This window comes from Cladophialophora bantiana, assembly GCF_000835475.1.
Source record: "Cladophialophora bantiana CBS 173.52 unplaced genomic scaffold supercont1.14, whole genome shotgun sequence".
Lineage (NCBI taxonomy): Eukaryota > Fungi > Ascomycota > Eurotiomycetes > Chaetothyriales > Herpotrichiellaceae > Cladophialophora > Cladophialophora bantiana.
In genome coordinates this window covers 880,636-906,608 of record NW_015971588.1, presented here as the reverse complement: position 1 = coordinate 906,608, position 25,973 = coordinate 880,636, and the positions used below count along the sequence as shown (strand labels likewise).

The 25,973-nt window shown below is 50.7% G+C and overlaps 10 protein-coding genes across 10 annotated transcripts; 8 read left to right on the top strand and 2 right to left on the bottom strand.

Annotated features, from left to right (window-relative positions):
• Positions 1-2,662: 2,662 nt before the first annotated feature.
• Positions 2,663-4,080, top strand: Z519_09124 (uncharacterized protein; the record flags this gene model as incomplete). Its single annotated transcript, XM_016766849.1, has 3 exons — positions 2,663-3,241; positions 3,293-3,596; positions 3,647-4,080. The coding sequence occupies 3 exons, from the start codon at positions 2,663-2,665 to the stop codon at positions 4,078-4,080; spliced, it is 1,317 nt and encodes a 438-aa protein (XP_016617147.1).
• A 122-nt stretch (positions 4,081-4,202) lies between these two features.
• Positions 4,203-5,818, bottom strand: Z519_09123 (uncharacterized protein; the record flags this gene model as incomplete). Its single annotated transcript, XM_016766848.1, has 4 exons — positions 4,203-4,889; positions 4,960-5,018; positions 5,080-5,236; positions 5,321-5,818. 4 exons carry the CDS (start codon positions 5,816-5,818, stop codon positions 4,203-4,205), a joined length of 1,401 nt encoding a protein of 466 aa, XP_016617146.1.
• A 1,494-nt stretch (positions 5,819-7,312) lies between these two features.
• Z519_09122 (uncharacterized protein) lies at positions 7,313-9,634 on the top strand (the record flags this gene model as incomplete). Its single annotated transcript, XM_016766847.1, has 11 exons — positions 7,313-7,712; positions 7,759-7,920; positions 7,974-8,047; positions 8,098-8,273; positions 8,324-8,671; positions 8,768-8,888; positions 8,937-9,008; positions 9,058-9,167; positions 9,215-9,287; positions 9,332-9,492; positions 9,565-9,634. The coding sequence occupies 11 exons, from the start codon at positions 7,313-7,315 to the stop codon at positions 9,632-9,634; spliced, it is 1,767 nt and encodes a 588-aa protein (XP_016617145.1).
• Positions 9,635-11,215: 1,581 nt separating this feature from the next.
• Z519_09121 (uncharacterized protein) lies at positions 11,216-12,469 on the top strand (the record flags this gene model as incomplete). Its single annotated transcript, XM_016766846.1, has 6 exons — positions 11,216-11,508; positions 11,556-11,696; positions 11,755-11,825; positions 11,879-11,903; positions 12,002-12,248; positions 12,296-12,469. The coding sequence occupies 6 exons, from the start codon at positions 11,216-11,218 to the stop codon at positions 12,467-12,469; spliced, it is 951 nt and encodes a 316-aa protein (XP_016617144.1).
• Positions 12,470-12,642: 173 nt separating this feature from the next.
• Positions 12,643-12,963, top strand: Z519_09120 (uncharacterized protein; the record flags this gene model as incomplete). Its single annotated transcript, XM_016766845.1, has 1 exon — positions 12,643-12,963. One exon carries the CDS (start codon positions 12,643-12,645, stop codon positions 12,961-12,963), a length of 321 nt encoding a protein of 106 aa, XP_016617143.1.
• Positions 12,964-13,275: 312 nt separating this feature from the next.
• On the top strand, positions 13,276-14,103 carry Z519_09119 (uncharacterized protein; the record flags this gene model as incomplete). Its single annotated transcript, XM_016766844.1, has 1 exon — positions 13,276-14,103. The coding sequence occupies one exon, from the start codon at positions 13,276-13,278 to the stop codon at positions 14,101-14,103; it is 828 nt and encodes a 275-aa protein (XP_016617142.1).
• A 301-nt stretch (positions 14,104-14,404) lies between these two features.
• Positions 14,405-15,825, top strand: Z519_09118 (uncharacterized protein; the record flags this gene model as incomplete). The annotated part of the gene is made up of 2 exons (XM_016766843.1): positions 14,405-14,891; positions 14,939-15,825. The coding sequence occupies 2 exons, from the start codon at positions 14,405-14,407 to the stop codon at positions 15,823-15,825; spliced, it is 1,374 nt and encodes a 457-aa protein (XP_016617141.1).
• Positions 15,826-16,621: 796 nt separating this feature from the next.
• Positions 16,622-17,894, top strand: Z519_09117 (uncharacterized protein; the record flags this gene model as incomplete). The annotated part of the gene is made up of 2 exons (XM_016766842.1): positions 16,622-16,654; positions 16,716-17,894. The coding sequence occupies 2 exons, from the start codon at positions 16,622-16,624 to the stop codon at positions 17,892-17,894; spliced, it is 1,212 nt and encodes a 403-aa protein (XP_016617140.1).
• Positions 17,895-20,283: 2,389 nt separating this feature from the next.
• Positions 20,284-22,000, top strand: Z519_09116 (uncharacterized protein; the record flags this gene model as incomplete). The annotated part of the gene is made up of 2 exons (XM_016766841.1): positions 20,284-20,752; positions 20,814-22,000. 2 exons carry the CDS (start codon positions 20,284-20,286, stop codon positions 21,998-22,000), a joined length of 1,656 nt encoding a protein of 551 aa, XP_016617139.1.
• A 1,018-nt stretch (positions 22,001-23,018) lies between these two features.
• Positions 23,019-25,398, bottom strand: Z519_09115 (uncharacterized protein; the record flags this gene model as incomplete). Its single annotated transcript, XM_016766840.1, has 2 exons — positions 23,019-24,279; positions 24,353-25,398. The coding sequence occupies 2 exons, from the start codon at positions 25,396-25,398 to the stop codon at positions 23,019-23,021; spliced, it is 2,307 nt and encodes a 768-aa protein (XP_016617138.1).
• Positions 25,399-25,973: the final 575 nt, after the last annotated feature.

Sequence of the window (25,973 nt, the reverse complement as noted above, 5' to 3'; positions counted from 1 at the left end):
TACTCGGACGTCCCGGTCGCGACCCGCAACGTCCACGGTAGTACGTTGTAGCCCAGAGACTTGATCATTATGCCGTGGACGAGGTATAGTGGGTAAGAGATTCTACCAGGGTTCGTGGAGACAGGGTTGTCAAATATAGGATAGAGGGACGAGCACGTGGCCGCGCTCCAGGCCACAAGGATCGAACCGGTCAGGAGCAAGCTGGTTGTCCGGGTCTTGAATGCCCCAGCTGTGGAGGCGACAGGAAGGTTGGGGTTTGTTGGATCTCTTGAGGAGACGAGATCATGAAGACGTCGAATTCGAAAAGGTTGACGCACATGAGCTTGTAGAAGAAGTCTGGCAGGTGCATAAGGGATTCGAGGCCTAGCAGTTGGTGGGAATGTTGTCTCTGTCTGCCGCAAGGATGCCCAGAAAGTATTGTGCCCTTGAAACTGGCGAAATATGCGCCTCGAGCCAAGTCGAGTTCTGCACAGGCCACACCCGCGAAGAATAGCGATTGGTACCATCGAAGAGTGTAGACGGCGTAGATGAAGGGCAAGGAAATGAGAATGATACGCAGGGACCTGCGTACTCTTCACGCTGTAACAAGAAGTGCAAAAACAGCCAGGCTCGCGCGGAACTCTATTGGTATTCGTCCATTGGTTGTCATCGTACATGAAATAGTGATTTACATCTGTATCCTTGTCGAAGGGAATAGTTGCACTGAAATGAAATCCACATTGGTGACGTATCCACGTAACTGGTCACATAGGGCCATGTGAGGCGGCGGCTCTCCTTCAAATAGACAAGGCTGCGAAATTGTTGATAGATATCGTTGGACCGACCGAAAAGACCTAGACTGGTAAAATGGCATGCAAAGAAGCTGCCTATCATGCAGGGCAGGTACAGTCAGATATCTTGGCCTAGGCTAGAGGAGGTAGTCCTCTGGAATTCAAAATAGGATTTTTTGGACCGGATCAATTGAACAGGCTTGTAACTAAGTACGTAACCGGAGATGACGAAGAGGAAGACCGCAGCCTTGCCGTACCAGAACAGCCGGATAAAAGACGTTCGCATGATCCAGATTTGGTTCTCCCTAGATTGATAGCAAATGACATGGAACTAGTTGAAGACAAATAGACAAGCTATACCCCTGAGGCCGTTGAGGCTCGAAATACCGGCTTTGGAAGGCTTCGTCGCTGATGGGGCCGTTATCCAGCGGGGGACCAAGACATGGCCAAACATTTTCAGACTCGCAAGAGCATCGAATTCACCGTATGCATGGACCCTCCACCAGCAGCGCCGGGTGTATTCTTGAAATCTGACAATATCCTGTCGCTCTCAGCTGCTGGGTTGAATGGAGTTCTCTCATCGAAGTACGAGCCCCGGTCGGAACATAGGGAATCAATGTGCGTGCATTGCTCCTCGTAAGCCATTTCGAGACAATCCCCTGCAAATCCGGAAGGAAGCACCTCAGGAATCGTGTTGAATATGGAGAAATTCCGGCAGAGCGCGCTGTGCTTAAGACTCAAATGGACACGGAGGCGCGGTAGACTTCCCGCGAAGATTCGAGAGTATGCTCCAACCTCAAGCGCTCGACAACAATTTTATGACATGAACAGATGTCTGGACCCTTGAACATTGTTATGTCATGTTCAACAGCAGAGATTTCTCTGCTCCACCGGGTGACTGGACTGATAATGTCCTCTCACAGCCATCTGGATCGAGACAACCGTGGATGTCCGAAAGTAGAGACACGAAAGATCTGGATAGCAGGTGTATGTCAAGGTAAATTTATCGGTTCCTTGGCGTGCCCAAAGGAGTGAGGAAACGGTGCTGTGCTTGAAATGTCTGCTGTCTGCTCCGTGCTGCCAAGGCTGGTCGAGACTGAGGCGTGTTAAGCGAGGTACGACAGACCAGCATAACATCTCATTCGAGCCGAGAAAGGCGAGAAACCAGGATCCTCAACAGCTCCTAATGTCCTAAAGGGGCCCGAGAGTGGTTGAAATCAGTTCTGTAGCTCCTGAGAAATCAAAGTCGACAAAACAAAGTGGACCTGTTCACAAGGATACGCTTGATCGCCCTTACATGAGTGACGGCTGTCTGTCATGCCAGGAAGCTTGAAACTTCCCTTCGGTCCATTTGGACATTTTCGGGTTCACTGAAACGCTATTAGAAGTAATCAGCTTTGGTAGTCTGTGTCTGACAGACATCATTAGTGACAGTCAACCGAGCAATTTCTTCCATGTTGGCCACGCAGGCCCCAATTTCCGAGCTTGTCCATCGGGAAGGGTGCGTGGATGCGTCGACTCTCCTGCAGCTCAGTAGGCGCGATTTTTCATTGCCGACCGCACCTTGTCGCGGTTGCTCGCTTCCCGTGTAGTTAAGGCATGTATCAGGAGGCAAAGTCGGGTTTGTGAGTGTTTGGGACACGACAAAGGACTCTCGAGGCTGTGCTCCCTTTCCCCAAGACTTCTACCCCACAATTACCCCTTTACTCATTCACCTTCACGTACCCCACATCGGTGGTATGACGAACAGAGTCACTCCGATTTGCTTTAAGGATATTATAGAAACCCAGCTACGATCTGATCGATGATGTTTTCATTTTGACAGGGTTTTTCGAGTTTCGCATATTTCCGTCCGTTGTCGACCTAAGAGACTTCGTCCTCGTGGGCCCGAGATGTCCTCATCATTGTCGAAGCCATGGGCTATAATCGTCGGAGCCGGGCCATCCGGCCTTCTCCTCGGCCTGATGCTCGCAAAGAAAGGCATACCTGTCCACCTCGTCGACATGTCCGTCAAGCTCGACGAACAGCCGCGAGCAACACACTACGGTTCCCCTGCCATGTACGAGTTGAGACGGGCTGGGATCGTCGAGGATATGCGTGCCCAAGGATTCCACCCGGACGCTGTTTGCTGGAGAAAGCTGGACGGCACATATCTCGCCGGCGTGAAAATGGGTGTAGAGCACGACCCGGATCGAATGGTCTGTTTGCCGCTGAATAGGCTGGGGAAGATCCTCATGGACCACATTGGCCGGCAGCCCTCTGCGACCGTGACGTGGGGACATAAAGTTGTATCGATCGGGCAGGACGACCACAAGGCCTGGATCATTTGCGAGACCCCGGAAGGCGAGAAACGACTTGAAGCGGAATACATCATTGGATGCGACGGTGCGAATAGTCAGGTAAGACGGTCTTTGTTTGGGGATAAAGAATTCCCTGGGAAGACATGGGACGAGCAGATTGTTGCTACAAATGTAAGTTGTCATCTGCTAGAGAGAAATTCGTACGTAACTGATGAAGACAAGACATACTACGATTTCTCGAAGTTCAACTGGCTTGACTCCAATTTCATTATTCATCCCGAGCACTGGTACATGGCTGCCAAAATCGGCAAAGATGGTCTTTACCGAATCACATATGGTGAGATGCCAGGCCTCACCAACGAGCAGCTACGAGAGAGGCAGCCTTGGAAGTTCAAAACGATGTTGCCAGGGAATCCTGAGCCAGATCAATACCGAATAGTGAATTTTAGTCCATATCGAATTCACCAGAGACTGGCCCCGAGTATGCGCGTCGGACGGTTTTGTCTGGCAGCGGATGCGGCTCATTGTAACTACCCGACAGATCAAGAAGAAGACCTTTTTACTGACATGACACAGTGTGTAACCCCTTCGGCGGTATGGGATTGACAGGCGGAATCGTCGACATTGGTGGCCTGTACGACTGTCTCGTTGGCATCCACGATGGGCTGGCAGACGACTCGATCCTGGACAAGTACTCCGAGATAAGGCGGCAGAAATACAACGAGGTTGTGAACCCAATATCCAGTGCCAATATTGTGCGCTTGTTCGGGCAGGATCCCGACAAAGCTTTGGAAAACGATGAATTTCTGAAAATGTGTAAGCGGACGGAGACGGATGAAGAGTTTGCGAAGGAGTTCCGATACGGTGCGAACATTTTGAAGCATGATTTCACTCAGTACTATCGCAAGAATCCAACAAATGGTGACGCCAAGGGCGCCAATGGATATGTAGAGCTTGGTAATGACTCGACAAATGCAGCGCAAGTGACGGCTGCAGGAGTAACAGACTGAGGTAGAATTGGCGTAAATACTCGCTGCAGAAAATCTGGAAGTCTAAGGATCAACGAGGGCGTTCATCTCTATGGTTGCGTCAGGTTCAGCCACTCTTTGTCCTGCGGTTTTTAGGCAACACACTACGCCTTGACCTCCTCGATTTGCTGTTCGACCTCATGGCTTTCTTCGGCGGGCGGGAAGGCCTTTCCAAATCTGAAATGAGCGATGTCACTCATGCCCCGGGTAACGTTCCTGATATTCTTTCTCATTAGTTGACTTGTCGGCTGGCTGAAAATCAGGTCGATCTCCTCCAAAGTCTTATTCTTCGTCTCGGGCATGAACAAAAGTTGATAGATCCAACCGAGCACTGCAATGCCTCCATAAAAGCCGAGAGTCAACCCTGTCTTCATCATCGCTCGCTGCATATCTGAAAAGAAGTAGGTTACTAGCCAACTGTCGAAGAAAAGGTTGACGTCGGTGGACTCCATGCCGTCAGACCGTAGGTAGGTAGGGAAGACCTCACTGGGCAGAACCCAAGTAAGGCATGCGTATGACCCGAAGAAGCCATTGTAGAGAATTATCCCGGTGAGATACATCCCTTCTGTGGCTGCGACAGAGTTCAATTGATAAGAGACAACAACAAAGATGAGACCGACGAAGAAGCACGGAAGCATAGTGTTTGCCCAGAAGGGACGACCGAATTTCTCCATATAGAACACTCCTAGTATAGTGCCCAAAAGAAGGGATCCGCCACCCACGAGAGACATGAAAACGGATTGCTTCTTATCAAATCCAATCTGGGACATCAGAGTGGACATGTAGTACATCTATTGGGGCAAAGAGCGGCCATATTAGTAATTTTGATCTAGTGCGAAACGGAGCCGACATAAGACTTACAATTGCATTGATTCCGGTTAACTGGCCAAGCGTCCTCATGATGTTTGCGTAAACGATAGCTCTCCGTGCACGGGGATTGGTGAAGAAGTCCAGCCAGACGAATCTTTGGCGTTGTGTCACCCGCGTGGACCTCCGCATCGAGAGTATGGTGCATGAAGAAGAATTTCTTGCGATCCTCGGCACTGGCGAGTCCTCGGATTCGCTTCCACACGGCGAATGCTTCCAAAGTTCGACCTTTGTGTAGAAGCATTCGCGGAGACTCGGGCATAAAGAGCATCTAATCTGTTGTTAGTACAGAATAGATATATCCAGAAGGACTTTGTATAGAAAGCCTCTTCAGAAATCCATTGAGGATACTTACGCCCACAAGCATAATGGTGCTGAAGACGAGGGACGAGCCAAGCAGATATCTCCAAGACCCAGAGGGGACGTTGACAAAAATAGCGGCGACCACATACCCAATGACTTCGCCAAAAGCGATCATGAATTGATACAAACTGACCAGGTTGCCGCGGTATTTCTTCTCACCCGATTCTGCAACGTAGACTGGAACCGTACCTCCTTCGAGACCAAGGCCCATGCCCAGGATCACTCTCGCTCCGACAATCATGCCGAAGTCCATAGCACCGGCTTCCAGAGCGCCTCCGATTGTATAAAGGATCAAGGAAATGATGATCGCCATCTTCCGACCAACCAGTTCTTTAATGGGACCGAGGATAAGAGCACCTCCTATTGCGCCAAGTGGCACAGCAGAGTTTGTCAAACTGACTTGGGACATGCTAAGATGCAGATCTTCGGGCATGTAGAGCAAGACACCAGAGATGACACTCTGATCAAGGCTGGAGAGCATCCCACCCATCGAAGCAAACCCGGCGAGGAGCCAGGTGAAGTGGCGGCAATCATTGAACGAAATTTACGGATTGAGAAAGGAGCTGTTGGCCGGCCGAGCTTTGAGGGCGGTTTCGAATTCTGCGATTTCTTCATCAACGATGGCAGCATCGTCCTCAGCCAGTTTCATTGCCTGGGTTTCACTCAGACGTCAAGATGCGACTGATTGCTGTCTCGTAGGATCCCGTTGTGGTCCTTTTTCATCTTCGATATGAACTAGGTCCTGGGCACTGTCGAGGCCCATCTTTGCAGGAGTACGCGAAATCCGGAATGAGAAAACTGCAGAATGAAGTATTTCTTGTTTGACACCGCGAAGCTTCCATGCGACCGCACTTTCACTGTCTTTATATTCATCACGTCGGAAACGTTCAGCAGATCCCTCGTGGCCCCAACACGCCCTTCTCACATCGATGCAGGATTTAGAATCTGAACACATTGCATGGTTGAGCAAAGAGGTTGTGATCAGCGAAAGTCTCGGGTGAATTGCAAAGCCTGCCGGTCAACTGCACTGCGTATGCAGACCCATTGAGGATTTGTTGTGGCATAGCTTCACGCCTTTTTATATGGTTAGCCGGCAATTGATCAGCAAAGACTGACAATAGAAGCTTTCCTCAAGCTTCTGGCTCATCCGTTGCTTCTTTGCGGGATCATCGCATTCAACCTTGAGATTTGCTACTTTTGGCAACACGTGGATTCGTCCCACGATCAATATCGTCATCCACAATTCTCCGCTGAAAATCTTTGCAGTAGCCGCCGGATTGGCTATTGAAAGGTGGTGGGAGCAGACTGGGGAGAATGTTCGCCAGCTTGGCCGCTCAAATTACCTCATGCTTGGGTTATAAGTGGCCAATCGTCTCTTTCTAAGTCGGCTTCTGAGGAGGCCTTCGGTGATGCAGGGAACATGATTAATGACAGCTCAACTTGAACTGAGCTGTGTCAAGGTCCCTGGGTCCTAGACCTTTCAATCGACGCGCCATAATGACAGTCGAAGAACAGCAGGCTGGTGATACCATTGGTAATGTGTCCCAGGCAGAAGGGCCACAATGCAATCTGAAGCTCCTGTCACCCTTTTGGTAACACCTCGACAATGTCAGAAACAAGAAACATCTCGGCTTTCCGCTTCAAGTTCGGTTGTGACTAGTCCTCGGCAAGTTGGGGCAGGTCTTGAGAAGCCTTGGTGGATGATGAGGGGTTCCAATAAAGCCCTAAACGAGGAGCTCACAGGCTGTATCCCTCGCTATTGCCGAGGCATGTTAATTGGTATGAGGCTGCACCAGCCTTGTCGTTGAACGTGTCCACTTTCATCTTATTCTAATCTTCCGTGACTGCTGTACAATCAATCAAGATAGTTGCGTATTTCAAGGCAAATGAATATTTGAAAGCTGTTTGCGCAACAAGACTCGCCTGGTCTATACCGGCCTCACGTAAGACAGCATCAAACAGCTGTGCCTAAAGGAAGCCCATCATGACCATTGACGATACGGCCCAGGGCAAGACGAAGGCAAGTGCCCGACTTGATCAGATCCAGCAACAGGTTTCGGGGAAATCGAATCTCCGCCGCCAGAAGAAGGCGAAGGCAAGTGAAGGTCCGGCAGATTGGTCCGACGTGCTCGCGGAACTGGACCAAGTTCGAAAACTCGCCCAAACTCCAAAAACCAACACCACCGGTTACATTCGTCACAAAGAGGCAGGGAAACTATGGGTTAGGGAAAGGGTGGAAATGCTCCTTGATCCGGGAAGTTTTCGAGAAGTTGGGAGCGCCGCGGGTACAGCTACATGGGTTAAAGCGAATCCCTCGACAGACAACATCGTTGAGGCGGAAAAGGAGGTCATTGCCGATTTCGTCCCCAGCAACAATGTCCAAGGTAATATGGTCATCCACTTACGCCGTGCCAACTGACAGTTATTCAGGTTTTGGCAGCATCCGTGGTCGAAGAGTACTGTTGACTGCGGACGACTTCACTCTCCGCGCGGGCCATGCGGACGGCGCACTGATGGCGAAGACACTGTATATGGAAAAACTCGCGGTGCACATGAAGCTCCCCATGATCAAATTAGTTGACGGATCTTCGGGTGCGAAGGCGATTGTCATATCTTGTTTGTTCTCACATGCTTATGTGTCATAGGCGGTGGGTCGATAACTACGTACCGAGTCCAGAAAGCATCTTACATTCCTCAATTGGAACTGTTACCATGGGTGGTAGGTGGTGAAAAACTCATAATCTGGAGGCTTCACTGATATATATGCAGATGCGGCAATTGAATCTGGGCATTCCGAATTGTGCGGCTGTGGTCGGTCCGGCCGTTGGGCTGGGCGCTGCGAGAGCTGCCGGATGCCACTTCTCCGTCATGGCGAACGACATTGGGTCACTCTTCAACGCCGGACCAAAAGTGGTTGAAGGGGCCACCTTTGAAGAAGACCTGAGGTTTGTATCGTCGATCATTGCGGTCGCGCCAGTCTCTAACGTACCAACAGTCCAAAGGAACTTGGCGGAGCCGATATTCATTGCTGCAATGGAGTTATCGATAACTTAGCGGCAGACGAGCGTGGCTGCTATGATCAAATAGCACAATTCTTGCAATACGTACCGAACCATGGCGGCGTACTACCGCCTGTTTTGCCTTCGACGGACGAGCCCAACCGGTTGTGCCCTGAACTGAGGGAGGCGATACCTAGAAGACGGCAACGTTCCTACGACGTCAGGTCGATTATCAACCATCTTGTTGACAGGGACTCTTTTTTTGAAATTGGTCGACTCTGGGGCAGAACGGTCGTGGTGGGTTTAGCCCGTTTAGGAGGCAGGCCGGTGGGCATTTTCGCAGAGTACGTCCCCTTCCTTCTTGATCGAGTGTAGCTTTCTTTCGTCGGAGGAACTATGACTACTCTACCGCTTCGATGCAAGCTAAGAACAGTGCATAGTGATCCTCAATTCAATGCCGGAGCCATGGACACGCCCGGCTGTCAGAAACTAATGAAGCATATCAAGCTTTGCGACGTGATGGGGCTTCCTCTGATACAACTTTTGGATATCCCAGGGCATGTTCCCCAGCTTCCCGTCTCTCCTAACATAACCCCTTGATACTAACAGAACATCAGATTTGCCATCGGGACAGCCGCAGAGAGGAGTGCTTGCATGAAATGGGCAATGGAGCTTTGCAAGGTCTGTTTTCTGAGACTTCACCCATGTTCGTTTACTCATTAGTAACCAGGCCTACTTCTCCACCACGATTCCCATCTATACCATCATCATTCGGCGATGCTATGGTATTGGAGGGGCTATTCTCGTCGACAACCGAAATCCAAATTGCAGGGTTGCATGGTAAGATTGCGGTAGCGTAATCCAATGGCGTGACTGACAGAATCGAGGCCGTCAGTGAATTGGGGTTCACTTCCCCTGGATGGTGGGATTGAAGGCATGAAATTTCATCTTCCATTAACAGTGGTTTAGTCAACTAACGATTATTAGTCAATCACCGAGCCGAGCTTCGAAGAGCTGGAGATAACTACAAACAGGTCTATAACCGACTTGAAGCAGAGTACCTCAACCTTATGAATCCAGTTCGCACCGCAAACTACTTTGGGATAGAAGAAATTATCGATCCAGCGATGACGAGAACTCTGGCTTGTGAATGGACAAAGGACATGTAAGAAAAATTCCTGCTCAGTCGCTGCCCCTTTCACTGACGCAAATATCCACTGACCATCAAACTCTCTAGGTATGAAACCAATCTGCCTGAGCGACTAAAACAAAGGGACTGCGGCAAGATTCAGCCATCCTTTGCTTGACAAGAACAGGTGCATTGCAATTCTTAGTAGCCCTTCTAACTCTTTGAACATACCATTGATTATGAATGACCGCAAATAACCTCTCCAATTCGAAACAACCTTGCCTTCCAGATTCCTCCTTTCCTGCGACAAAATACTGGTTGCTAAATCTTTCGGAATTCAATGATTGTTTTGATGCGACCACCCAATCCTGGAACTTCTATCCTTATTTTCCCCTTTCTCTTTATTCATTTGTGTGAATCATTTTCATAAAATGTTCCCTCTTTATGAGGAGGAAACATCAGCTCTCTATTCCACCGTTGCCGATCTCTAGCCTTGCTTGAAACCTACCCGTGTCATGATAACCTTGACACTGAGTCAAGGGCAGGTCCTTCTCTCTTGATGATTTCTTCAAAGGCCGCTGTCAATGGCAGAAATGTCTCGCTTTCAAAACTTCAGCTTGGTGGGTCTTCGTGAAATGATCCTGACAGGTGAAAGACTACAGTGGAAGTACAAGCCCAGAAGCTATGCTTCCATAGCGATGTGACCAAAGAGTAATCGACATGCAACCATTTCAGGCAATTTACTTGAATTTCAAGATTGGCTGATTAAACCGTATATTGGTGGAGCTGGACGTCGCCTCCAAGTACCTGAAGGATAGCAGTACAGCATTGGCTAACCACGAGGAACCAAAGGTAAGGACTGTAATATGATGTGTAAGCACAACAGTGATAGCATCAACACCGACATCAGTAGTAGATCAATATGGGAACTACTTGGTATGCGGGTGATTAGTATTGTAGAACTCCAACAAGACACGAATGTCGCAACAGTCGACCTTTGGTTTTCGTCTCCAGCAGCCCCTAACCTTTAGAAGGGATGTTCAACACCTCGCTACATCACCAGTTCGCCAGTTTTCGGCGAGTTATTCGCAGACGTCTGCAAAACTCTTCGTATTTGTGAATCTCTTTTGCCATTCCGATTAGGCAAAGGTGAGGTGTTCAGCGTGAGTTTGTTTGGATGAATACTAGTAAACAAGGATTTCAACTCACCTTACTCATGTATCTCACATTGCACCATAGTCCCGACCACTGGACCGCTCCTCGTCAAGCTGAGCGGCTCATATATCGCAAAAACGAGGATCGAATAAGACAGAGGGTGGTTCACCAACTTCACGTCAGCTGCGTGTCTCTCAGGTGTGGCCCAAGAGATCGTGGTCGAGGTTCAAGTCCGTTGCTCACATCTCAGGGTGGTGGCGAGCCCGTTCATATGACCCTATCTAGTAAGTACCGTCAAATCACTTCACCCCCTCCAAGGACTGCATTCCTCGCAGCCCTCTGTGCTTACTGCAATTCCTAGGCTCGGGTTCTGAGCGGGCCCGGCCCTGCAGACCTGAGCTGTCATCAATAGTGTTAGCAAGATGTCGGGCGTTGAACCTCCTTGCTCTGTTAGAACAATTTGGAGTATATGGTATTGAATGTCGTCGCATCCTGCATTGCAAAATCTGCGCCGGCAGACGCCAACACGGTGTGAAGACGTTCAAGCTGCCACCCCTTCCCATAGAACAGAGTGAGCCGATCAGGCCGGGCTTTCGCTTTGAACATGGCTACAACCAAGTTTCGAGCTGTCATTGTTGGTGGAGGTGTTTCTGGCCTCACTCTGACAAGCGCGCTGGAAAAGTCCAAAGTAGAATATGTACTCTTGGAGGACAGGGAAGATTTTGCACCAAGTGTCGGGGCTTCGATAGCCCTCGCCGCGAATGGGGCCCGCATACTCGATCAGCTAGGATGTTATCAGACTATTGAAGGCCACGCGATCCCGTTGACCAACATTCAGACATGGATGGATGGTCGGATGCTCAGAGATTCGGATGAACTGCTCTTCAATCATAAGAGGTACGAGTATAGTTTGTGATGGCAGATATTCACTGACCCATTGACAGGTTAGGCTATCCAGTGTTTTTCGTTGATCGCCATCTTCTTCTGAGAAAACTTTATGATAATATCGAGGATAAAAGCCGCCTTCTGCTTGATAAAAGAGTGTCTGGAATTGGCCACAACCAAGAAGCCGCAACGGTTCGAATGTAGGGGCTGAACGGCATGCACCGGAGATGTGGTGATCGGTGCAGACTGAGTCCACAGCATTGTACGTCAAGAAATGTTCCGACATACGGAGGTCAACCAACCGGGCTTACGGGACGTTGAAGAGAATGGTAAGCGTTAAGGAGAAATGGACCATAAACACAGGGACTCTAACAAATTACAGCAATGTTATCAGAGTATAAGTGCATGTATGGAGTGTCCAACCCAATCGGAGGTTTGAGGCCGGGAGCCCTCTCTCAGGTGTTGGGCCATGATCTCTCCTTCTTGCACACCCTGGACAAATCAGGGCGCGTCTTCTAGTTCGTCTTCGAAAGGATGGACAAGGAACACCATCTTCCAATATCCCCAAGTTCACAGATGAGGACGCGGTGGCTTTGGCTCAGCGATCGTCGTCAGTTCTACTGAGCGGGAAAGTCAAGTTCGCTGATCTCCGGGAGAATCGCTTGCCTTACAAGCTCGTACTATTGGAAGAGGGAATGTTCCGTCACTGGATATGGGGCCGTCTTATCTGCATAGGGGACTCTATCCACAAGGTTTGGCTATCCTATGGAATTTTCGACTGTTAGCTGATCTTTACTAGTGGACTCCTAATATCGGCCAAGGGGTTAATGATGCCATCGAATCAGCAGCATGTGTGGCGAATGCTCTTGGTCGACTCGCATCGTTGCATGAAACTGCGTCAAAGAAAGAAGTTGAACGAGGCCTCGGCAGTGTTCTGAACGACGAAAAGCGCGGGGCGACGTCGACATTTTAAGAACTTAAACCTCGCTACAGGCTTGAGGTCTTACAGGCCCAAAGGAGGAACTATTGGTGCTATCTGTATTCCCACGGGTGCGTGAATGGCTCGTCAACAGAGCTGCACTTGCTGCCGTAGGTGCAGAGAAACTCGACTTCCTCCCAGACCCACCTACATCATACCAAGGGGCTATGGCCGTCAATCAGAACTACGGTCCTGGGGCCAAGAAATATCTCAAAACAAGAGCGGTCACTGCTCTGCCTCTCTTGATGTTGGGATTATTGGCGGATAAGGTATTCTCAAACATCCTCTCACAAGCTCCTTTGCAGGGCAATATCACTCAACCTTTGAAATCTGGTCAGATCGAGTTTGGTGCTCAAGCCTGGAGTCTTCCAACAAATAGCAAACCCTTCAACTTCCTTGTCACATTGTTCTCACTCTTAGTCCTCAACATCAACCCTTTGCAAAGAATTCAAACGACATCTTTTCTAATCGATCTGGCACCACTGTAGCTTGTTTTCACCTTAGAAGCCGACCGTCGCGCTAATCAGTTCAAGATTATTACGCTCCCACTCATTTTCGGCATCGCCTTCCAGTTACTAAGAATTGGCGTTGTCGGGACTGTCTGGTTCTTTCTCCCTTTTTGTTTTTTTTTTTAAAAAAAAAGAAAAGAAAAAGAACAGTGCCCTGTTTCCGACTACGCAGCAGTGGATTGGAGACTTGTCAATGTGGCTGCCGCGAATACTGCCGGTTTCGCTGTCGCCCTTACCCTAACTATCCCAACACTGGCGACGTACTCTGTTCCAGACTCTTCGCAACGTTTAATGATCAAGGCAGTCTGGCAGACATTTCCTGTTCATACTGGTGTTGCCAATTACCTCCTTCGAAAGTATGCTGTGGAGGACACTACGGCCCACGACCGCATCCACAATGCTGAGGCAGACCTACCATACGTTGGACTCACGGTATGGGCTTTTACAGGAATATCGGCAACGTTCTCCAACTGGACCCGGTCCTTTTTGGGCATTTCTTTGGCCAGGATCTTCTTTCCCGACAGTACAACATTGACATGTATCATCTTTTTGGGACAAGACCAGCTTGATCTCGTCACTGGCACGAGGCTCCTTTTGCTCCTGTTCCAGGCCGTCGAGATTGCATGTTTTGCCGCCGCATTTTTATGGCTAGCATTTCTCGCCCACGATCTTAAGCAGGCCGAGATGGCTTCTATCGGCCGGTTAAAGGCAATTATGTTTGCTATCGCAGGCACATATCTGCTCGGGTCTGGGGCTGTGGTTGCACTGACTTGGTGGTGGAGGGAGAATAACCTCGCGACGAAGACAAAGGGCTCCGTCATCGGTCGCATTGGAACAAATCCAGAATACTGTATCCTCGGCGATGAAACAGAAACGACAATGAATACTTGGTGCCTTGCGCCGTGTCCGCGGCATGCTCTAAGTGGCGGACCGTCTAGCTCAGACTTGAAGGACAATTATCATTCAGGAGGCTGTTTTCTAGATATGGCAATCGAAACATGCGGGCGGCAGGCAATACGTTCTCTTCCAATCGAGCCGTATCCAGGACTGGACCACTTGATTGGTGGCTTCTCGCCCCTCGAACTTGTCTGTTTCAAGGAATGTGCTCATCTTGGTTAAGCGTTGTGTTGGCTCATCATGAGTTGTGACATCCCCATGCTCATTTCGTGTCCTCTCGCTCTTGCCTTGTCATTCCACCAACCAACTTTGAATCCTATAAAAGACACATCCCAATATTTCTCCAGCCTCTTTTCTCTCTCATTTCCTCCCATATTTCGGCGTATCTACTCACGTCCCTTGCCTCTAGCATACCCTCTCTGCATACCCTTTCCCGACTTCTCACCACTCCTCTATCTGTAACAGTGGATGCGGGGCTCTGATCATCCAAATGTCAAATAATGCCAGACTACTCAAGTTCGCTATGGATACCGGTTCCAGCAGTGGAATGCTGTACGCCGCATTACTTTGTGACTCCCCGGGGCCTTCTACTAGCGCTAGGCAGAGAATCCCCGAAGAGTCAACCGAGTCGCGCCAGCGGGGGAAACGTGCTGGAAGACCGTGGTCATTAAAACCGCCACCGCCGGGAACTCTTGTATTGGCTGTTGATCGAAACCTCGAAGAAGTACCGATCGTCCAGGCCAAGAGAAAGGACCCGCCGGCGTGGGACAGTTCTTCAGAAAGCAAGTGCTCGAAACGCTCATTGGGACACAGACAAAACTATTCTCTCGCTCTTGAAAACGACCCAATAATGGCAAAACTGGGACAACTACAGGAACTACTGCATATCGAAGCGAGAGCAAAGCTGCAACCCAAGCCCCCGGCGAACAAGCTGGCAGAATGTTGGGAAAATGATGGAGTAGACTCGCCGTGGCTGAAAATGAAGGAACAACTCGTAGCGGAGGTCAAAGGTAGTTTTTGCTCAACGCCGAGGAACCTTTGCTGATTGAGATGGCAGAAAAATACGTACGTCTTCTCTGCGCCGAGAAGGAAGTCATCGAAAGAACTGGGGCTTTTTCAGCATCTCCAGTGAAAGAATTGGACAAGGCGCAGTGGTCAGTGCTGATCGGGCTGACGCGAACATTACCCCACGAGCAGGAAGACTTTCTCCTGGCATCCCATGATCCTGTACTTGCCAGAGTGGTGCAACGGTTAGCAGGTCATTATGAACTACCCGAGCGGCTTTGGCGGAACAGCAACAAGGCCATCCTGGAAATCTTGCAACAACGAATCCCAGATCACCTGGAGAATATGATTGCGTATGTCGACTTGTCCTTCAAGATGCTATCGCGGCTCGACACTAAATTTCCAGAACTTGGGGACCGCTGGGCCGAATGCATGCAGGACCTCGAGACTTATCGAGACTTCCTCGAAGGAATTCATGTCAACGGGTCAAATTCCGATAAGGAACTTCCACCAAGTAGCGTCGCATATCAGCATCTGGGCCAAAGCTCGGAAAACGGAGAAGCGTCATCTACTGGTGGTAGTTGTTTCTCGGACGCTACCTTCCAACTACCGCCGCAGAGAGATGGCAAACATTATTTTCCGTTCCTTGGTGCAGGACAATCCATCCATTTGCTGTTTGGAAGCGGTGGTTCAGAATCGAGCGACGACAGTCACTCCTTTGCGCCGGACAACGATTTCGGCGGATGCACCGATGACGAGACCAAGATTCAAGAAGAATTCGACCGGTGGTTCAGCGGGCTGACTCCAAAGCTGTTTGACGCCGAGGGAAAGAACAAGTGGGTGTTGCTCGGCTGGCTCCACTATGGGAAGCATCTTGCTAGGAGTTTCTGGTCGTACCAGAGGGTCTTCAAGGTACTGCTCCTGAATGTGCTTCTGTGAGGTGTGCTGTGGAGAAACAGAGAGAAAAAGAACCGACAAAGTTTACGATCAGTGGAATCTCGCACAGCGGATCTTGCGTAGTCTTCGATCCATCGACCTACCCACACTGGGCTGGCATTTTCGAAAAGCCACCCCCATATGCAGGCACAGAAAATGAACAAAAACAAGATCTCTTTTACACTTGTCAGGAGTTCTTGTTAAGGGATTTACCTCCGGATTTATCTCGATCCAAGGCTATTCATCTTCGATAGTCGACAACGCCAGGCTGATGCTGTTCGAAGAATCTAGTCTCCGCTTGCGGGGCTTCACTGTTGTACGCTATTGCATAGTTAGCATCGCAGCCACTGATTTGGTTCTCTCAGACATGTAGGCCATAAGTTGTTGAAGCTATGCCTTAGCATCGTAGATCGCCCACCCCCCTAGTGCCACGGGAAGAATTCGTACTAGTTTGACACATGAAAATGGGAGGCTCGAATAATTGGCACGTATTTGATACCTAGCCCCTTGGGGTGCCTGTAGCGAGGCCGAGGCAGATGATGATCCGGCCTATGGCGTTGAGAATGTATCTGAGATGATGTCAAGTCAGCAGCAACAGGGCGCCTTAATTGGCCCTATCTATACGCGTGATGGCTCCGAGCCTTTGATACCAAGAAGCACGCTAAGGTCGTGTCAAAGAAGGGCGTACATTTGAGCACACGGATACAAACGAATATCTCTGTAGAACCTCGCAAGGTCGACTACCTCATCGCTTCAGACGACTTTGTGATCGTTGGGAATCCTGCCACTTGCTAGCACAATGGTGCAACTCGCTCCCTTCCAACTTGCCAATGTAAGTCTCCAGACCTTCGGATTTTTTTCAGAGAGCTGTTGTTCACCTCGAGGTTTCTTAGTGGATTGAAGGCAACAAGGATAGCGCTCAATATGTCCTCGGCGGGAGCGCTGCCCCGAGCATATCGCTGGATGATCTTGTTTCTCTCTCCAATGACCCTGCCGCAACTGAGGAAGCGTTGAAGTTCCGATCCATGAAATTGAGCCTCGGGACACCGGAGGGCACGCTTGAGCTGCGCAGGCAAATTGCGAACCTGTACACCGAGGACATATTGCCGGAGAATGTCATCACTGCCCCGGGGAGCACGGGCGCCAACTTGACAGTCTTTCAGAGTCTTCTGCAGACCGGCGACCACGTAATCTGCCAGTATCCGACATATCCACAACTTCTCGCACTACCAGAAAGCTTCCCGTGTGAAATGTCCTACTTGAAACTTGATCCTGGCAACGGATGGCAGCCTAGCGTTGAAGAGCTTCGTGGATTGATCAAGCCTTCGACCAAGATGATCGTCCTGAACAATCCGAGCAACCCAACAGGTTCACATCTCGACGGGGCGCTCCAAAAGAAAATTCTGGACGTTGCTCGCGAACACAACATCATAGTGTTTGCTGACGAGATATTTCGACCACTCTATCACGTCCCCTCTGCTGCATCCACTGCCTCATTAGTGGAACATGGATACCGTAGAGTCATCGTCACGAGTTCAATGAGCAAAGTATGGGGTATGTCGGGGGTGAGGATCGGATGGATCGTATCTCGCGACCGCGAGATTCTCGACCTACTCCTAAATACGCGTCAATATACAGTCATGTCAACGGGCCTCATCGACGAAGTCGTTGCCACAGAGACGTTGAGCGATCGCTGTCGTCCACTCATCTTGAAAAGACATCTCGAATACGCGCAGGAGAATCTGGCCCTGTTAGATGCATTCATCAAGAAGAATAGCGACATGTGCTCCTGGATACGGCCAACGGCTGGAGCCATTGCTTTTGTCAAATTCTCCTCTCCAAATGGAGGAGTGATGGATGAGGTTGAGGTTTGTCAACAGCTCTTGAAAGAAAAAAGGGTGCTCATAAGTCCCGGGAGTCTCTGCTTTAGCAGAGAAAAGCAGAGTGACTTTCGCGGCTATGTTCGCATTCATTTCACGCTTATGCCAGAATATTTGAGCAAAGCTCTCGAAATCGTTGATGCCTTTCTGGCCGACAAGCGCAGAGTGTTGGGCGCGGCGCCTCGGCTATAAGCAGATAGAGAGATTTGAGTACTTATTTCCCATCCTTGGCTTTACCGCCAATATTGTCCTTTTTCACTGCAGGGATGCATTCCGAACTGTGCTGCCTAGTAATCATATCAATACGAGATGGCCCTTATGCTGCAGTCTGCAGGCTGCGCGAGTGCATCTGGGCTAGAGTACTACTTACCGAGAAGATGGCGCATTCCATCACCATGGGGGACTGACATAGACACCAGAAAGCTCCGAGACCAGCACAGTTCACAGGGTTGAGTGGAGCATTGAGCCGGAGAACGCGGTCAACTCGAGAATCTTATTTTCAAGCGTGTTTGGCGAGGACTAGCCATGATCTGTCAGTTCCGATTGATTTGGACCGTGTTGAAATCCATGCTAAAGCCCTTGTGACTCCGGCACCTGGCAGTCCTGGCAGTCCTGGCAGTCCTGGCCAGGCACTCTGTACAGGTCACACATCAACGTCGATCACGTTGAGCAAAAGCCTTTCCAGAGTTGTTCTTTTTCTTCCCGGGATAGCCGGCGCAATTTGCCGAGTTTCAAAAAGATAATTGCAAAGGTAAATCCATCTGGGGTCAATTTGACCCAGTGGCAAGCTGAAGCAGCAGTCCGCATATTTGCTTGATGCTCAACTCTCGATCCTACTTCCGGAATTGCCATGATATACGTCCTCTAAATATACTGACGGGGCACGGAGTGTTGTGTGAGAGATCGATTCGGAAGGAGCGTAAGGAGCATCATCAGATGCCGCGAGCATGAGCGCATCCATGAGCGAACTGGTGGCGACGATAAACCCATGAAAAGGGGGAAATCAACAAGAATCCCTGTACCCAGTCTTCTTGGGTCGGTAAGCACTTAATAGTCGCAGAAAAATCTCCCGGCAGACGAGGCGCACAGGGCGAGCCGATCTCGCTTGTTTTGGACGACCTGGAGAAGCCCTGGCAGCCCTGGAGCCTTGGCGAGCAGGCTTGATAAGGCCCCCCAAAGACCAATTGACGCGGCCGAGGGCACCATTTGTGCTCAAACAAGCGGGCGAGGCTTGTCATAGTTGTTTCAGACCTGGAGGCCTTCAACTCTGTAAACAATCAGCACGGCCATGAACGCGTCTGTTTGGGTGGTTATAGAAAACAGAATCGATGGGAAGTATAGACACCGTATGCAGGATAACATTCGGCACCGAATACCACTGTTTCCACTGGCACGCACAGGCTTGATACAGAAACAACATGGAGGAGGGGCGGAGAAACACAGACCACCAACCGAAACTTATGACTCGGATAGAAATATCCTCGAATTCTCCGAAGGGTGTAAGCAGTAATACTCGGTACTGGGTACGGAGGGTCGAGTACATACTGGGTAGTATGTACGTACTTTTCGCGAGGAATGTTCGATGTGGCTTGAACTATGGCGTCCAGGGTGGAAATTAGCCGAAAGATGGAGACGGCAAACATCCTCGAACACCTCGTGGGCGAGCAGGATGACGAATTCTGATTTCCCCATGTCATGATTCTTTGTCCCAAGCTGCTTCGGTTCTTCCACAAACCGCAAATGCAGCCGGGGTCACAGCTCATCTTTCCCAGAACACTGCACCCAGGTCTTTCGTCCAGGTAGCTCTTGTGCCAGGTGGGTGAACGCCACAAACTATATACGTACATAGCTCATGGGCCTCCACAGCCTTGGGCCCTCAATCCTCCTATCCTTGCTCCGCCATACCCGACAAATCCCATCTAGATGAGGCCGATATTCATCCCCCCGTCCACCGCCTTCTAGGAAGCTTGTTTGTTTCAAGCTACAAACCCAGCTTTGTACCGCTTCCCCCGCTGCCAAGGGATACCTCTGCGAGCCACATCTGGGTATTTTGGAGGCCGGCATCTCCAGCCGTATGGGTGGATCAAAGCAAACTACAAAGTAGTCGCACACCCACTGACGCCCTGACAAGGCCTCGATGCTTCATCGCACCAATGGCGCACCTTCGACAATCGAAATCGATCTCAGCCGCATGGTCAAAACCGCCACGGTGGTTGGTGGCTGTCGTGACAATTTCGGCATCTATTTAGTTCGGACCTCGTCCCTCTAGAGCCAATAGCCGAAGACGTATTGCGCCATCTCGCCGATTTCGAGGGTGCGCTCATCTCAATATACGTCGGAATCTAGGCGAATTTCCATAGTAAAAGTTCTCCAGCCAGCCTTGCAGGGACAGGGACAGGGACCCAACGTGTCGTCTTCCACGTTGACAAGCTCCTCAGCCCTTGGAGGGGACATCGGGGTCCGCGACATTCATGTCCTGGTCCACGGTGATGACTGTCTTAATAAGAAGGTGGATGGGAGAGCGAGAAGGAAATGCCCATCAGACCTTGTCCACCTCTCTTGTTGAATAGCCATTGTCAATATGTCGACCATTAGAGACACGCCGGCTGGCCAATTCCTGCGTCTAATTGGGTTCAAGTCATGGCTGTATTATCCAGAGGAAGTCACCGATTTCGAGTTACCTAACCTGCCTTTTGTCTCGGAGGAAGTCCTCCCTCCCTTAGGCGACGATGCCAGCGAAAAGGACATTGAGAAGCATCTCCCCAGTGTCTCGGCCAGGTTGGCCACTCCTCCTGACGGGCTCTCAAGCGCCATGTCGCAAAAGGCTCTGACAGAGCCCATTGTGGTCTTCTTCACCGAGAACGACAACGAGAATCCCCGAAACTGGTCTGGAGCGAAGAAGACATGGACCGTCACCGTGATCAACGTTTATACTTTCGTCGTCTACTGCACGGCTTCGATCATCACCCCCACTGCCGGCTTCATCGTGGAACGATTCAATGTCTCGGTTGTTGTTGCCAGTCTTGGTCTATCGATGTACGTCGTCGGTTGTAAGTCAAGCCCCCGCTCACACTTATTTTCGGATTATATTGATATTAATAAAATGTTTAGATGGAACTGGCCCGATGTTCTTTTCCCCTCTCAGTGAAGTCCCAAGTATAGGACGGAACCCCCCGTACCTCTATTCCTTCATGGCATTCTTCCTCGTCTCCATCGGCCTAGTATTCGTCAACAACTTCCCCGGCCTGATCATCCTGCGGTTCCTTCAAGGCTGGTTTGGCAGCCCTTGCCTGGCCAGCGGCGCCGCCTCCATCGAAGATGTCTACGACATGTACAGCGCCCCATATGGCTACATCTGGTGGGTGGCCAGCATGTACTGTGGTCCTGCTTTCGGGCCGCTGTTGGCCGGCTACGCCGTCCCAGACAACTGGCGATGGCCGCTATATGAAGTGGTTATCATGGGCGCCGTGGTCCTTGTGTTCCTCCCTTTTCTCCCCGAGACATCCCCCCAGACCATCCTTCTTAACCGCGCCAGACGTCTCCGCAAAGCCACGGGCAACAACGCATATAAAGCACCCTGTGAACTCAAACCTCTCGCTTTTGCCAAGATGCTCCTTGCAGCACTTAACAAGCCGTTGGAAATCACCGTCAAGGACCCTGCCATCCTCTATGCCTGTGTCTACGGCTCCATTGTCTATGCCGCTTACTATTCTTTCTTCGAGGCTTTCCCACTTGTCTACCTAGGCACCTACCGTACGTCTCTCGGCGGCATGGGGCTCATCTTTACCTCCCTAACCATCGGCTGTATATGTGGTCTCATCATCTACTATCTCTACATCACGTACTACTTCATCCCTCGGGCGCGAGCACACCACAAAGAAAAGGGCGAACCGGTCGCTCAAGAGCAGTGGCTCCTCCCGGGCCTCTTCGGCGTCTGGGGCCCGCCGGTCGGTCTGCTGCTGTTTGCCTGGACCGCACGCACGGACATCCACTGGATGGTGCCAACGCTGGGCATCGGCATCTTCGCCTTCTTCACCTTCTTCATCTTCCAGGCTCTGATCTGCTACGTGCCGCTGTCGTACCCTCGCTACGTCGCCAGCCTGTTCGCTGCCAACGACTGCGCCCGCTCCTTGCTGGCCGCCGCCTTCGTCCAGTTCTCCCGCCAGATGTACACGAACCTCGGCATCGATCGGGGCGTCACTCTCGTGGCGGGTCTGTCTGTCGTCGGCATCGTCGGCATGTACGGCCTGTATTTCTACGGTGCTAGTCTGAGGGTCCGGAGCAAGTTCACCGCGTGAATGTTCTTGTCCTCTATTGTTAGTATATTCTTCTCTTTCGGTTCTCTCTTCTTTCTAACTTGGATATCCTGTTGGCATCGGGTTGAGTTGGTTAGTCTGGTTGGGGGCAATACACACGTTATGGGAGAAAACAGTACCGGGCTATGTGTATGTGTGTGTTTGTGCGTATACGTTTGGCATGGCGTTGGTGGTCCAGTGTATCTATCTGCCCCCAGTTCAGAGGGCCTCCCTTGTTTATATTTGTCTACTTACCTTTCCGTATCTATTTGTATGTCGATCTGCCCGTCGGTTAGGGAAATCGGTATATCTATTGGCGCGTCCTGGGACCTGGGAGATTCTTCTCACCGCGGGGTAAAAACAGAACCTGCCACATCGGAATTCTATTTTTTGTTATTTTTCGCTTCTTCCTCCATCCTGCTCGGCAAAGGGGTCCCTTCTCCTTCCCCTTTCCTTTTCCAACCCACTTACATTTCTGTTGAAGGGGGACAAGATTCAGTGAGGGGGAGCGGAGAGAGACCACATGAGAGAGAATGGTATTCCTGGTCGTGGAGTTGATTTCCGTCGCAGAAGTATGTATGGATTTATGTGTTTAATTCGTGGAGTGAAAGTGAGATACGAGTGCCGCGTACGCAAAGGGACATCGTCCATTATCTATCATCCACTCATTATCTATCTATATCCATCGTCTCATCACCTCAGCTATTATTTACCGCTCACGATTCGTTGTTCATCGTTCATGGTAATTGTTATCATAGCTTGTCGTCACTATGGGCGTCAAAATCGTCAAAATCATCGTATACCTCATATCTACCTACCCCTAGAAAAAGCCCTGCGTCTGTAGGGTGGCATCACGCTAATATCTATCTATCTGTTGTCTTGTGCTTGATTCTTCCTAGCCGATAGAGGCGGTTCTATCGATCCAGTTCCCTATCACACATGACTCTACGCCGCTCCGCTGTATTGGATTCACTCCGTTCCGAAGCACTAACTTGTAGGTCGTCCCCTTGTTTGCTTTTGCTCAGGCCAGCACGATCTCCCGCCACTCGGGCCCTGGACTGAGGGTCTTCCCCTCTAGCACCAAAGTCTTCAGGACGTGGCCGATGCCTCGGCGTTCATAGACGGCCTTCTCAGGCAGGAATTCGACCATCATGACCCAGTACGTGTTCTTTTCGACGAAGTTTGCAACAGCATCGTCGTAGTCGTCGTCCCCAGGCGCCGCGGCCGTCAGGTTCGGCTTGTGGTGTCGTTCGGAGAGGAGGAGGAACTCAAAGAGTGGATGCTCGGGCGGCAATCGTGTTGCTTCTGTGTGCGCCTCTGCGTCGGCACCTGCGTCTCCTTCAGCACCGGTGGCTCTGTCATTAGTGTCTGTGTTGGGAGACTCGGGGATGAAGTCTGGTATAACTTCACCGCAGCTCGATCCGGTGTTGTCTAGGATGGAGAAGAGGCAGTAAGAATCTGAGTCTGGTCCTGGGGGAGCAACGGCCATGCGGATGACGACAGTCCGGAAGATTAAGAGGGGATAGGGCATGTCTGGCGGGATTTTCGGGGCCTGTTCTCGGAAAGCCCACGGCATTTGTTCGAATGGAGGAGGTATAGATCTCTCTACGTGTGCTGTCGCGGGGCGGTGCATGTCATCTCCCTTCGCTCTGTCTCCCTCGTCCGCGAAAAATTGGTTTCTGATGGTTGACGGATCATGAAAAACTTCAGGCGCTCCGCCATCTTTGGACACAGACCATGTGATCCAATTCGCTCCAGTAAGCCAGTCGAGGATCTCGCCTTCACCTTCTGTAACGTCGATTTCCTTCCAATAGTCCCAAAAAGAGGGGGCCCGCCATCCCGCCCAGGACCAGCTCGGAAAATCTGACCTACGTCGCACGTCCGGAGACAAGTCTGGGTTATCGGCGCGGTTCCGAAAGATCATAGCTACAGGGAGGAGCTTGACGGGTAGACCTTCGATCATCGCGGTCTTTCCAGCTTCGGCCACTCGCTGGAGGAAGCCAGCCATGGCATTCAGCGCGTCACTGTCCATGGTGATGTTGCGTTTTTGGAATTCCTCCAGAGCGCTGAAGAGGAAATCATAAGGCTGTAAGAGGTATTCCATCTCGTCCATACCTTCTCGGGCCAGAGCGATGTAATTGGTTGCCCATTCGATAGGATTTTGCGACCGAGGGGCCAGGTCCCTACACAAGTCCTCAGACCATATCCGCTGCCTACAGCGGAAATATACTTGGCCATTGACAAAATTCATCGTTCGGCGTGAGAGATGTTGTTCCTGAAGTCTACGTCAATGATTATTAGCAGCAGCTTGACAAAAGGGCCGCATTGTAGGAAAGATGAAAGACAAGGTCATACGTCCAACCGCGCGTCGACCATACTGATGTTTTCAGATGGGCATCCAGCGGGGCGATATTTATTAGACTGATACCAGGCTTTATGTGTTGTATCATCTGGTTTGGGGTGCGAGATGACCCCACTCCTGGAAGACCACCATCCGCACTGGGACTGTTGGCGGCAACAATGGTCACGTATGCCCTCTCATATATCATGTCCATATTGTTGATGCTTTTCCGAAGGTCTTCCAGGTCATCCTGTAGGAGACACAGCGAATCAAACCAGAAGTAACGTAAGTTGAGCTTCGTGACCACTTCTAGAGAGTCGCGAATGGTTCGGGGAAAGGTATCAGCTCGGCATCGGATCGAACCCGGCGTTTTCCACATGTCCAACTCGTGTTTGAGAAGCCGAGGAGGAGTTGCTCCTCCCCACACATAGCTCAAGGCCACGTACTTTTCAGTCCATGGAATATCGGTCAGACACATTTCCTGAACATCGACAACGCGGAGGTGAGGGAGAAGATTTAGGCGATGGGGGCTCTTCCCCGTCGCCGTGGCCGGACAGACATCATGTAATTGCTCGCAGAGCGCCAACCAGGATCTCATACGTTGGTAATCTACTCCTTTGGGATCCACGAGCCTTCCCGCCTCGGGAACTCGGACGCTGTCGTTTGCAAGGAATGTAATCTGTTCTCCGAACTTGCTCATGAGATAGTGAGCTCGGCCATTTGGTTTGTGGTGGGCAAGGCTGAAACGTAAGTGTGTCTTAGGAAAAGAAGCGAAATACGTCGTGTCTGGGGGGCCCCTATCACCGGCGCAGCTTTCTAGGATGGTGAGGGCGAATCTGCAAGAAGGGCAGTGATCTCTAGCGGCAATAGTTTGGAGGGTCCCTATCTCGAGTTCATAGAAGGTCATAACATGGGGGAAGCGCCGGCTCAAGGCCTGTCCCATTACGTCGAATGCACTGAGTGCTGGGTCGAACTGCAAAGCGGCAAGGAACTGGCAGAATTGCGAGTCGCAGAGTCGGTCAAAGTCGCCATTGGCATTCTCTTGTCGAAGGGTGTCCATTGGGATCGGGGAGAGAGGGCAGGCCTGCTTTCAGTGTGTGGCTGTGATAGACCATTCCACCCGAGGTCAGTCCATGCTAGAAGGGGCCTTGACATCCTCGACGCGCGGTCAGCGGGATAACCCAAGAGGTTGAGCGGCGACGACTCTCGAGCCCAACTGTGCAGCGCCGATGATGGATGTGCAGCGGCAATGGGTGACGGAGTACCGAGTACGGACTACCTCGTGACACGGTGCCTGCACAGTGCCAAGGAATCCGTCAGAAAATGGCCTAGTGAAGAGTTGTCTCAACAACGCTAAAAGTGCAGTGCACTGCTCAGCCTTCATCACGACAATCGTTATGAGAGTTCAAGAACACTAAAAGTGCAGTGCACAAGCACGGTACTTGGTATTTGTCAGGTTGCCCACCAGTGGTCCTCCTTCATCCTGCTGGTTGCCCGATATTGCTTAAGTCTTGGCAACAGGATCACGAATCCTCACTCGTCAAGAAAGTGGGAGGTGCACCACTCAAACCACTTTGATCACTCGAGGGCACTCCAATTGCAGTACTACACCAGGCTTCTTCTAGTTGGGACACC